Raw genomic sequence first — 13,582 nt, forward strand, 5'->3', positions numbered from 1 at the left:
TTTTATTGAACCTTTTCTGATAAGAAGTGTGCGCTGCAAACACGAGCATTTTTGACGATTCTTTCTGTCCAGTCCACTCGTTTTATTCTGGGTCCGAATAAAACATCAGATCATGCACAGACTATCCTGTCTCTTTGAATTTAAATCTATATTTATTCACACCGGCTCTTGAAAACCTCTATGCGAACACACTTGCCCGAAAAAGTGCGGGGGACGAATTTACGTGATATTAAAAGTGGGGGGGGGGACACGTCCCCCGCGTCCCCCGCGTAATCTACGCCTCTGCCTCGCGATATGAGCGCATCACACGTGAGCGGTTATCACGTGCGCCGACATGCGTTGGATCGTTCATTTCTCTTTACTGTTATTATGATTGGCATATTATTAAAGTGTCTAATTGTAGCATTTGGTAATATTTATATTCAAAATCGCGATTCCTCGATTTCTAAAATATAAAATCGCGGCAAAACATTAAATTCGAATTAATCGATAAAATCGGAAAAATCGACCTATAGCCTATGTGATTTAACATTCTAAGTCATTTGTATAGGATGGATATTAAGCTTAGTAATGGCTGTTAACTTCTAAAAATCCTAAATGCTAAATAATTACCATGTGCTATAAATTAAGCAGATCTAGTAACGTTTTTAATAACATTTAGGCCTATACTATTAACCAGTTACAAGTCTGGATATTGTTCCAGGACAAAACTGCTCAACTGAATGTCGCTATGCTAAATACAGTCATCCATTTAATTGCAAAAATAGGCTACCTCATGCTCATCGCAACGTTTTTCGATAGCTTATTGAAAAGTGCTTTTTACAGCATGGGTTTTCAACCTTTTAGGACATTCATCAGTCCAAAATGCAGCAGCTAGAGTCCTTACCAGGTCAAGAAAATATGATCATATTACCCCAATTTTACAGTCTCTGCACTGGTTACCTATTAAGTTCCGTATCAGTTACAAAATATTATTACTTGCCTATAAGGCCCTTAATGGGTTAGCTCCTGCGTACCTAACTAGTCTTCGACCATGCTACAATGTGCTGGTCGAAAGTACAAACAAGTCGCCGTTTTGTTATACAGCCCTTAGCGTAGTCTACGTCGCCCTCATATGAACGGAACAAACACTTCATTGTCCCAACAGGCGTGTGAGTTGTGGAATGTCAGTCAGTATACAATACGCTTTTTATATGATAAAGGATCGGTGACGGAAAAAAATAACAGAGCTAACATAGTGCTCTTCATAAGAGTAGCATTTCTGTTTCCAGTGCGTTTAACCGGTTGTTAACGTACAATTGTTTTGAACCCTTGAACCTCTGTGGCGACGGGCGGAGCAATGAAAATGGAGAAGAAAAAGCGAAACTTAAACCTCCGTCCGGAGGAGCAAAAACAAAAGATTCCTCTCTAGGTTTCTCACCTGTTTGGCAAGTGTCAGTATCACCACTTTCCATCTGCAGACTACTCGAAAAAACGATGGGCACCAGGTGTGTATTATTTGTAATCTTTAAATAAATACAGTTCTTTTTTTTTTCTTATTTATTAGTCACACAAAGTTAAGTCAAAAATAAAAAGCCATGCCAGAAGCCATATTTATCAAACAGATAAAAAACAAAGTGTAAACACAACGTTAAAGTCTAAAATACGTTTTAACGTGAAGTAAGATCGTTTAACCAGTCTGGCGAAGTTTAAGGAATTAAACACTGTTTTCTTCAGGTTAACTACTAGGCCTTTCACATTACAAAACATAACAAGAATGCAGAAAAACTAGTTCACTTAGTTAATTTTTCCATGTTATCAAGCTGTATGGTTTTGAGGTGTGAAATTTAATGTAAATTGTATTATTGTTGAATAGCTGGGTTCTGCACTGTGAAAAAGTATATAGGCTACAATATTTGTTTTGTCTTATTTATTTAACGAACCAATAATTTATTTTTCTACTTGGCTTAACTATATGAGTTTGATTAAACTGAAAGTGGACTACAGTGAAACCGCAGGTTTTAAATGTCAAAGTATTGGTAGTTAAACACACACACACACACACACACACACACACAAACGATGTGGCTTTATTGGCATTAATGGCGGTTTGCCAGTGTTTGATGATCCTTCAACATCCTGGACCAGACGAACGTCTGACCAACAATAAGCATGTTTGTTAACATCTGTTTCAGGCAAATAGAGTGATAACTGGACTTTATGACCAAAGGGTGCATACTGTTTGACATTCATTGAGCTATACTTTACTTTACTTTACTTTACTTGTAGTCATTTAGCAGACGCTTTTATCCAAAGCGACTTACAAATAAGAAAAAGTAATTAAAACTAAAAGCTAAAACTCTATAAATACTATATATATACACGCATTTAAGAAAATAAAAGAAATTAAATAAAAATGACAAATGCATACAACAACACTTCAAAACTAAAACATTTAAATTTAAATTTAGCATTTAAAATACGTTTTTGGATGTGTGCGGACCTTCTCTTTTGCACATGCAACGTTTCACTAGTTTGCTCCCTTGATGCCTGCCCTCAGTGCTCTCTAAATGCCAACAGCTCGCTTGCTCAGCTGGACACACTTTCCTGTTTATCCCAACAAATGGCCAAGCAAAGCGCACGACACTGACAAGGTACGCGATACAGTACGAGACCAAACGCCATTTCAGCACGTCTCTATACAGGTGTGATTATATACATTTAGAGGATGCACATCCTTCCAATGTTCAGACTAGTGGTCCTTCAGTGCAATTTGTTCAATGGCAGATTCTTGAACTTGAATATTTGGTGATATCCATAGCATGAATCAGGTTGTTTGCCAAATAGGCTATGTCTGCGAGCTTGTAAGTACAAAACCCAACTATGAAACTTAACACCTCACAACAAACTGTAGTCAAGAGCTTAACCTAGATATTATCTTAAAAGGAACTACACAGAATAACTCTTTTCAGAAAAGGTGTTTTTTATGGCAGGAAGGCAACATTTTGTATGGCAGCTGAGGATGATCTACTTAGTAGTTTAAGCTGTTATTCCAGAACTGTTTTAAAATGCATTAATCACATATTTATTCAAATAAGAAATATCATTGCTACTAACTAAATTCCTCTGTTTTGATTCTATGACATAGGGAACAACTACAGGAGCTCCTGTCAGAGTATGTAGAGGACACACTCATCTGCATTTCGACAGTGAGGGACTTCTGTGACAAACAACAAAAATGGTCCCTTCAGAGAGAGACAGAGCTGGATAACGTGAGAGACATCAAGGACAGAGCAGACCAAGTCAGTCTTAAGTTTGACCATGTTCAGCGCTCCGAGAACAAAGCCAAGGCGTTTGGGCAATACCTGTGGAGTGGTTTAACTCAGGTCACAGCTGACTCCAGATATCTGGAGCTGGAGAAGGAACTGGGCGCCGTCCTGAAGGACACACGTGAGGGGCTGGAGAAACGTGACCACTTTCTGGATGCAGTGGAGAAGCTCACAGTCACCTCACTTTTTGTCTTCACTGGACGGAGCTTCTTGCCCAAAGGAGAGAGTCCTGAAAGTGTGCGATCAGTCATCACAGCTGCCAGAATGGCCTCTCCTCTCCTCATCCACTTTAAACGAAATGCAGAAACCTTCTTCCTTCCTTCACTCAATAACCTGGACGTCCTGGCCTTTCAACTAGACAAATACATACGCATCACTGAACAGATCTGTGAGAAGATGGAGAAGAAGTAAGATTCTGACATTCTTGCAATGTTGATTTTAAAAGCTATTTGATGAAATAAAAATCTTAATACGCACAGATAATTGAATCATCTCGGTGGTATTTACTAAATCATCGAAGGCTTCCATAATTTCATCAGTTATTAATTTTTTTATGCATTTATTTTTTTTTCTCACAGATCTAAGAGTGTTTTTTGTTTTGAAGATATCCATAGGTAAGTAATAATAAATAATACATTAAGATGGGGTAAGGTTCAAACATCTTCAACCCCCTAAATTCATAGTTTATAAGTTTTTATGATGATCACTAAAATATATGCCTGTATATAATTCATAGAATGGTAGTGCTTTTCAATTGCACCTCTTTGAATTGGAATTCTTTTATTTGACTTGTCTGTCATTATTCAATTGGCCTAAACCGGCTTTACATCGAATATATGTGATTTAAGATTTTACAGTAATGACACCTTTTCAAAACATAATACTTACGACTTAATACTTAAGAATGATGTCAGATGTATTTTATTTATTCTGCAAAAATAATTTAATCAATTCATGATTTTCACTTTTGTGCTATAAAAACTAAATTAGCACTAAATAAAAACTAAATCAATTTATGTGCCTTAATATATTGGCTGATGAATTGTCATGCTTTCATCTTTCTGTACAATGCAAACATCTTCATCCCTTGTGAAGTTTGGTGAGTGTTTGTTAATAATTCTGAAACTCTTCACAGACTTAAGAAGGGTGAGCCTGTAGTGAAGTTCAGCTTGAACTTAAGTGAGGACTCCATGCAAAAAATGCTTGATCATTTGAAGCAGTTGTGCAAAATAAGGTGAGACCTTTCTTTTTTGCATCACGCTCAGGTGTTTTCTTCACTCTCAGGTGGATTATCAATGGTGACTGTAAACTATTATCTTTCCTATTATTGTCTAGGATGGACCAGCACACTAGGCTGACCTTCATTTTTCAGGAACATGCTCAGCGCTTCATTGGTGTTTTCAGTCAGCGTCGCTCTAGAATGGAGCAGTTCCTGTCAGATCTGGAGGAGAGTGCAGTCCAGCTGGACAGGATGAAGATGGGGGCCAGTATCTCCACCGTGGCTGGCAGTTCAGTGGGGATAGCAGGAGGAGTCTTGTCCATTGTTGGTCTTGCTCTTGCCCCCGTCACTGCAGGAGTGTCACTGGTTCTGACACTGACCGGTGTCGGTCTGGGGGTGACCAGTGGTGTCAATAGTGTCGTCACAGGCGTCACTGAGGCAGTAGTCAACAGTCAGCAAGGGAAAAATGCACAGAACATTTTCCAGAGATACATGGATGATGTGGGCAAGATTCTAGACTGTCTGGAGCAGGCCAGTAGTGAGGAGCGTTTAGAGGGGCTTGATATTGTAGATATGTTTGGAGCGGGAAAGTTGATAGCTCGTGCAGGAGGAGTGGCCAAAGGTATTGATGTCCTGGTAGATGCAGCTTCAGCTGTCAAAGTTCTCAAAAGTGAGGAGGTGATTGCAACTGCAGCCAAGGTCGGGCTCCAGGAGGCGCAAAGTGCTCGCAGCATTCCCAAACTGGCTGCAGACCTGCCCGACATTGGGCAGCTGGCGAAAGGGACGCCACTAGCGCTCTCAAAGTCTGCTAGAGCTGGATTCATCACTCTAAATGCCCTCTTTATTGGCTTAGATGTCCTGTTTATTTGCAAAGACAGTATAAGTCTAGCCAAAGGGAGCAAGAGTGAGGCCTCTCAGCTCATCCGCTCCAGAGCAGCTCTGTGGAAATCTGAGCTGGTGGCCTGTCAGAAGATCCATGATTCCTTATGCATTGGAATATGGAGGTTTAGGAAGAGCCAGGAAGTGTTGGAGCAACTCTTTCTGCCTTAAATTAGTTTTAGAGTAATTTGCTGCTAAAGTACTTTTCAAGATTCAAGAAGAATTGAGATGAACATTAAATATTTGTCTTTAAATGAATGACTCCATCCATTCCTGCTAGATCTCCTGTCCTGGAGCACTAATCAATTATCAACACTTATGTCTTTTCAAGCTTTCTGACTTTTTAATAATTCATGTTAGTAAAAATGTAAGCTTTACTGAGATCTGCTCAATTTATAGCACATAGTAAATGAGTTAAAAATCATTACTTTTAAACAACTTGAAAATTATTACATACTGGTCTTAGCTAAAAAAAATCTGTTTATTATAAGTACATATGATTTACACTGTCATTTGTACAATCACATTTGTATATAACTGATTAAAAATTAATTGCATTAATGTTTGTGTCTTATGTGTCAAGGACTTTTATGATCAAGGGCACTTATGATTTATAATGGGAGTGTTTATATTTTAGATTAGTGGTCTGGTTACATCTCATTTGTAGATCAGAGTGAAAGCATTTGCAGTTTATCATGTGTTATTTGCTCTTAGGGTGGTGGTGTGAGTTTCAACTGCTTCAGTTAAACACTGACAGATCAAGTGATATGATAAAATAGGTGTATAAGCATAAAGGGAAATTTTGAAAGCCACAGACTGATTTCAGCAGGGGAATAATTACAAATGTTGCATCTTGCAACAACAACAAAAAAAAATCATCTTTTTTTTTTTCCTCAAAGACAACCAGTGAAACAAACACATGCAGCTTCTTTTGCATATTAAAGGAAGATGTCTAGTTATAAGATTCAGCTTCACTACTAAAATGTCACCAAAAATCCTAGCTTTATTTAGCATACACATTTAAAGATTTAAACATTTTAAATGGTTTTTAAACCCTAAAACTGGCAAAAGCAGGAGCGGAATGTTGTGGGTGTTGTTTTTTTTAAGAGTCATGATTATTTTGTTACCATTACCATGAGAGTATTTTCACAGCAAGGAAATAAGTTTGAATGCAAAATATTGCGACAATATATTATGACTGAGCTTTGATCATATAAATCATCATTTAAAGTTACAAAGTGCTGTTTAAGTTCATGTTCCTCATTTGACAATTGGTTTAGTGTCACGGGTTATCACTCTGCGGTGAATGGAGATGCGAAGTGATGATGGCCTCTAGTGGTGAGTTGTGGAAGTTGCAGTGGTGGCTGTTAGTGTTTTAAGTGAGGTCCTTTCCATCGTTCACTGTTGTTTGCAGCTCTGACGAACGCTGCTTCTGCTGCTGAGAGGCTGGTCACTGCTCATATCGTACCTAGCTGAATATTTCTGTTCTGTAGAAAAGAAGAAAAACATCCTCTAAGCATGACTCTGACACTGTTGTTAATTTTAAGAAAATCGGACGGACTCAGGTAATCACCTAGACGCCATATTTAATTTAACACGAATAAAAACGAGGCTGTGAGTGACAGACAGACTGACTTAAAAGTCTTTACAGTGGCACGCACTGTATAGAGGTACTAGAAGGTCACGTAATTTTCACACAATTCACAACTTTTAAAACTGTTTCACTGAGGGAATTTTTTTTCGGAAAAGACGTATTCAGCTGAACAATCAGAATTTGTTAAAACAACAGTAAAATCCATTGAATGCACTCGTTCGTCACAGCCACGTTTTCCTGTCAAGAATTAAATATGGCACTACTTTGACTAATATTGCCATTGTTTTGTTGTTATTTCTTCACCAACAAAATTAATTCATCTTTCGAAGCAGCTTGACAGTATTAAACATGAAAGTAACAGAATCGGTGATGCAAACTTTCTTCAAATATGAGGCAAATACAAATTCAACAAAACAATAGTGTCAATATTCTTCTCCAGTCAATTAATCTGTTCATCTATATGATTTGAAAGTTTTGAATTATGAATTAAAACATAAATGGAAAGTAGCCTAAATGAAACCACTTCTGAAACTGAAAAAAGTAATTTAAAGTTTTACATTTGACTTGAAATTGTGATTGTTTTAAAGTGGTTTTATTCTCTCCTAAATTAGTCATTACTTTTCACACAAAATCATCTTTTTTTTCCTCAAAGACAACCAGTGAAACAAACACATGCAGCTTCTTTTGCATATTAAAGGAAGATGTCTAGTTATAAGATTCAGCTTCACTACTAAAATGTCACCAAAAATCCTAGCTTTATTTAGCATACACATTTAAAGATTTAAACATTTTAAATGGTTTTTAAACCCTAAAACTGGCAAAAGCAGGAGCGGAATGTTGTGGGTGTTGTTTTTTTTAAGAGTCATGATTATTTTGTTACCATTACCATGAGAGTATTTTCACAGCAAGGAAATAAGTTTGAATGCAAAATATTGCGACAATATATTATGACTGAGCTTTGATCATATAAATCATCATTTAAAGTTACAAAGTGCTGTTTAAGTTCATGTTCCTCATTTGATAATTGGTTTAGTGTCACGGGTTATCACTCTGCGGTGAATGGAGATGCGAAGTGATGATGGCCTCTAGTGGTGAGTTGTGGAAGTTGCAGTGGTGGCTGTTAGTGTTTTAAGTGAGGTCCTTTCCATCGTTCACTGTTGTTTGCAGCTCTGACGAACGCTGCTTCTGCTGCTGAGAGGCTGGTCACTGCTCATATCGTACCTAGCTGAATATTTCTGTTCTGTAGAAAAGAAGAAAAACATCCTCTAAGCATGACTCTGACACTGTTGTTAATTTTAAGAAAATCGGACGGACTCAGGTAATCACCTAGACGCCATATTTAATTTAACACGAATAAAAACGAGGCTGTGAGTGACAGACAGACTGACTTAAAAGTCTTTACAGTGGCACGCACTGTATAGAGGTACTAGAAGGTCACGTAATTTTCACACAATTCACAACTTTTAAAACTGTTTCACTGAGGGAATTTTTTTTCGGAAAAGACGTATTCAGCTGAACAATCAGAATTTGTTAAAACAACAGTAAAATCCATTGAATGCACTCGTTCGTCACAGCCACGTTTTCCTGTCAAGAATTAAATATGGCACTACTTTGACTAATATTGCCATTGTTTTGTTGTTATTTCTTCACCAACAAAATTAATTCATCTTTCGAAGCAGCTTGACAGTATTAAACATGAAAGTAACAGAATCGGTGATGCAAACTTTCTTCAAATATGAGGCAAATACAAATTCAACAAAACAATAGTGTCAATATTCTTCTCCAGTCAATTAATCTGTTCATCTATATGATTTGAAAGTTTTGAATTATGAATTAAAACATAAATGGAAAGTAGCCTAAATGAAACCACTTCTGAAACTGAAAAAAGTAATTTAAAGTTTTACATTTGACTTGAAATTGTGATTGTTTTAAAGTGGTTTTATTCTCTCCTAAATTAGTCATTACTTTTCACACAAATATAACTCGACATATTTTCATTTTTCAAAACCATGAAGAACATTAATATCCTTTAATGTCAGTGTTTAATATCTTGAGCCTAAAGGACAAGAACATTGTCCTACCGTCCACTGTCCGTTGGTCCATTTTCCTTCTCGACCTTCTAAACTCTCTCACTTTTTCTATTTTATCATCTCTTTTTCGCTCTTCCTCCAATCTTCTCACTTCTTCTTTCTCCATTTCTCTGGCCTGTTCCAACACCTTCTCACTGGAGAGCATAGTCTCCCCATTGGTAGCCATCATTTTCTTGATCTTAGCCAGAAGACCAGCCACCTGGTCCTCCCCTGCTTTGGGATTGCTGTACAGAGCATGGAAACGGCCTCCACATTTCTCAATCAGCCTGTGTAGCTCGACGTTCAACATCACTTCTTGCTTTAAGGTGGAGCCACGTAACTGCTTTCTGTCTAAGATGGTGAAGAGCACCAGGCTGTAACTCCAGGCTTCTGGACCAAACAGCTCTACATGTTCCTCCACAGCACGACGTTCACGCTGAGAGAACGAGAATGACAGTGGTACCACCAGCAGCAGGGCATGGGCTCCAGGCTGGCACAGACTCATACTTCTCATTATCTCCTTCTTCACTGGCCATACTGATGCAGAGGAGCCATTGACGTTGAACCATTCCCAACCTGGGGTGTCAACCACCAGCACCTGCTGTCCTCTCACCAGACCCTGACATGGGAAGCTCATTCGGGTCTTTACCCCAACCTCGTCAAAGACTTTCTTGCCCATAATGGCATTACCAACAGCACTTTTCCCAGATTCTGTCACTCCAGCCAGGACAATTCTCAGTTTAGGACAGTCAGAAAGACAAATGCCTTGTTCTGTGGATAAAAAGATAGACATGACAAAAGGCTAAATTTAAGATTTGTGTTTAAATTGCATATAAAAATTGTATTCATTTCATTGACAGTTTTAACAAAAAGAAACTTATTTAATGCATTTTTTCATATCATGGCATAGTTTATTATGAACTGTTTGCATCTATTTGATTTTATTTAAATAATCACATTTTCAAAATGCATTTATTCAGATTGCTTAGAATGAGAATGAATTTGTTCAAAACAATTAAGTATAGGAACAATACATAGCTGTTGAACAGGCAATATTCCATTACTTAAAACATATGAGATTGAAATGAATTGGATTAATTGATGATAAATATATGGACCTGGTTATTGTGTATTTAAAACACATTCAGTTTATTAGTAGTAATACAGAAGTCTTGCCTGTTTTAATAATATATGACTGACAAATATGCATCATGCTAAGTTAATTAGTTTATGTTGAAACTGTAAATGAGGGGAATTGAATATGTAATTCAAATGCATAAATCCTAAATTTAGGTTTAAATTCTTAAGATATTATACAGGTAAAATTATAAAACACTTTCACTGCAAATTAATATTTCATCTCCATGTATTTATTTATTTGGCATCAGGGTTTATTTTACAATCATGACTGTACAGTACATGATAACATGGAAGGGTACAGCCAAAATAAATGTAATACTATAGCCATTTAAGGGAAACAGTAAGCATAAATAATATTCTACCATATGACATTTCATTTACCATAAACTGTTTAAGTTACATGACAATTTTTTGTTGCTTGGTCTGAATTGGTCGCAGTAAAAACAGTAATAAAAAGGCTGTATGAATATCAGCTGCTGGATATTGAAATTATTGCTCCCTCGATAATAGTATTATATAATAAGCACACACCAGACTGGTCTGTAGACACTAATGGCTTCATAAAATTTTCATTTGGTGCATGCCTTATTGATTTGTAAGTTTAGTATAGGTCTTTTTCATTAAGTGTTACAAATATCACACACTGTAGGTCTACCTCTGTTGACATTACCAAACATCTGATGAATAACTGGCCTTATTTCACTGTCATGACTACCTATTGACGTCAGAGCTGTTTGGAAAAAAATGAATATGAAAATCTTTTTTGACTAAAAGGGCAAAAAAGATGTTACTATACTGCTGGCTGTCACTAAAAAGATCAACACAACATAATCTGAAATTAACTAATACATGTCTTAAATTTACTATAATCACTGAACAATCCCTTTAGAAAATTTAGTAAAATTGGCAAGTTCTTTAAAATGAAATAAATACATTTTCAAGTAATAGCACTGATTGTAATAGTCTATCTGTAGTATAGCAGTTATTTGGATTCTTGCTAAATATTCTTGACAGTTTTGGTCAGGAGAGTGAGAGAATTTTATTTTTAACTATCTGTAATAGTCTACTTTCTAAATTTCATAAACACATCATTTGCACTATAAAAAACAGCTACATTGAACAAACCATTGCAGTCCATGTTTTTACCTGTCGTTACAATGATCTTGCAACAAATAATACATTTTAACTCATTACTATGCAGTAACTTATACATTTAGTAAAGACAGTCTATATCCAGGAGAGTGTACTGACCATGACAGTGGGATATTTCTGTAATCTCATCCATTCTGATCCAGTCCGTTCAGCGTTTCTTGGTCAAATGTGCTGCTCTCCTTACAAAATGTTCATTATTTCCTGATGACTTGATTGTCACAGCTGAAACGATTGGACTGGGAGATATTTCATCCGTCTTCTTATCTAAATATTGTTTTTCCTGTACATTGTCAGAGCAATCCTGTATCAGTTCTGATCAGGCTGTTTACAGCCTTTTTTACCGTCCTACATATCCAAAGTACAAACTATGTACTTGCAAACTATGCCACACCTGTTGCTTACTAACTTTTATGCTGTTTAAGAATTTATATATGCTTTATTTTTTAAATCAATTGACAGTTATTAAATTTTAAACTAGTATTTCTCAAATATAAAGTCACACTTTACCCAACAGTGTTCATGTTATTTTGTGTTGATGTGTAAATATGCATTTTTAGTTATAATAATACAGTTTAATATGTGATATTGACTCTATATTACTCGGTGTTATTATAATTAATTATTAACATCCAACCTGGACTGAAGAAACAGGTTGACGTCACTTTTTGCACACTAAATTTTGCTTCCACACTGATTCCAAAGGTCATCAGCTTTTGCTGGTTTCTCCACATTGCAGGTGGGAAGAAGTGCAGCAGCATAATGGAAAGACTTAACAACTATCTATGTAAATATAAGGGCTATGTTTTTGTGAAAGGTGAAACCACCACGGAGTACATCGACTCTCTTCAGCATTTTGAGATTCGTGACAGTGATGTTTTTTTGGTGACATATCCAAAGTCCGGTACGATTAAGAATTATTTCAACCTTTCCATTTAAAAATGTGTTTTTCTTGACATAAATCAATTTATTATACTGGGTTTCATCAAGGAGGGGCAATGATTACAGATTCTGTTAACAGGACAAGAGACGGAAGTTTCACATTTTACTGTAAAAACCTCCAAGGGTACAGACATTTGTCTATATAGGCACATGTTAGTGTTATGCCAAAAAAAACCGATAAGTATATAGACGTTTTTCCTGAACGTGGAAGTCACGCCTGACTCTTAACCGGAAGGATGCTTTGCATTTCCGGTCCCCAGTGTTTCTAGTCAAATTAGTGTATATTCCGAGCTGATAATCTAATGTTAAACCTATTAAAATGTTTTTAAAAAAATAGCCCCATCACTTTACAGTGTCGCAATGACCGTCATTTGTCAATGCCTCATTCCTCAAAGTTTAATGAGTGTGCAGATGACACGAAGCTGCTGACGTTAGCTACATTAAAAACAGATTGGCACTATTTGAATGGGTTCCTATGGCGACCGGAACAGAAGAGCATCCAATCGGAAGTTAGAATTCGTAATGGCGGCGCTCATCGTTTACTCAGGAAAAAGGTCTATAGATAAATAGACTTTGACTCAAAATCTAATAGATACTGCACTAGTAGCAAACACCACATGTAACTGGCATGACAACTTATTATCCCTTAAGTTTGCTGCTAACTATAAAGATGTGTGTGTGATTTCTTTGGTTGTAACATACTGAACCATATTTTTCAGGTACAATATGGACACAGAACATCATAAATTTAATTTGTGAGGATGCCACAGACAAAACAAAATTTCCCAACAATCTTGAGAAGATGCCTTGGTTAGAGTACCGTGAAGGCCGACCTGACTATTCCTTGCGCCCATCTCCACGGTGCTTTGCCACCCATCTCACACCCAGACTGTTGCCACCAGGCCTTAGGGACAAGAGAGGAAAGTTAAGTATTTAGGCAGTCTCTTATGCAAAATGTAAAATTAATAAATACTTCAATAATAATTTATTATGTTTTGTGAGCAAAGTCTACTTCAGCCACTTGTTTGGTTATAAAATCAAATTTTAGATAGATTTTTGTTTGGTCTAAGCCTCACTGCTCTTCATGTCTTTTAAATAACAGATCGTATATGTGCTTAGAAATCCAAAAGACAATGAAGTGTCATATTATAACTTCAGCCATGTCTGGGCCAAGCTTGAGACACCCAAGAGTTTTGAAGACTTTCTGCAGCAGTATCTAGCAGGAAATGGTAAAGACAAGGGTCCTTCCACGAAATTGGTGCCTTTTGCGTCCCTAAGAGTT

At 36.7% G+C, this 13,582-nt stretch overlaps 2 protein-coding genes and 1 pseudogene across 2 annotated transcripts; 2 read left to right on the plus strand and 1 right to left on the minus strand.

The window, feature by feature from the left end:
* The first annotated feature begins 1,089 nt into the window (after window positions 1–1,089).
* Window positions 1,090–5,851, plus strand: LOC107729516 (apolipoprotein L4-like). The gene is made up of 5 exons (XM_016540059.1): window positions 1,090–1,487; window positions 3,128–3,715; window positions 3,887–3,922; window positions 4,444–4,542; window positions 4,644–5,851. The coding sequence occupies exons 1-5, from the start codon at window positions 1,477–1,479 to the stop codon at window positions 5,575–5,577; spliced, it is 1,668 nt and encodes a 555-aa protein (XP_016395545.1). The 5' UTR covers window positions 1,090–1,476; the 3' UTR covers window positions 5,578–5,851.
* A 2,222-nt stretch (window positions 5,852–8,073) lies between these two features.
* LOC107729518 (GTPase IMAP family member 8-like) lies at window positions 8,074–11,503 on the minus strand. The gene is made up of 3 exons (XM_016540061.1): window positions 11,461–11,503; window positions 9,082–9,840; window positions 8,074–8,240 (listed from the first exon to the last, which is right to left on the minus strand). The coding sequence occupies exons 1-3, from the start codon at window positions 11,492–11,494 to the stop codon at window positions 8,152–8,154; spliced, it is 882 nt and encodes a 293-aa protein (XP_016395547.1). The 5' UTR covers window positions 11,495–11,503; the 3' UTR covers window positions 8,074–8,151.
* Window positions 11,504–12,085: 582 nt separating this feature from the next.
* The window catches only part of LOC107729519 (amine sulfotransferase-like), a 3,577-nt pseudogene continuing 2,080 nt past the window's right edge, over window positions 12,086–13,582 (plus strand).

This window comes from Sinocyclocheilus rhinocerous, unplaced genomic scaffold (genome assembly GCF_001515625.1).
Source record: "Sinocyclocheilus rhinocerous isolate Xijiao unplaced genomic scaffold, SAMN03320098_v1.1 scaffold697, whole genome shotgun sequence".
In the NCBI taxonomy this organism is placed as follows: Eukaryota; Metazoa; Chordata; class Actinopteri; order Cypriniformes; family Cyprinidae; genus Sinocyclocheilus; species Sinocyclocheilus rhinocerous.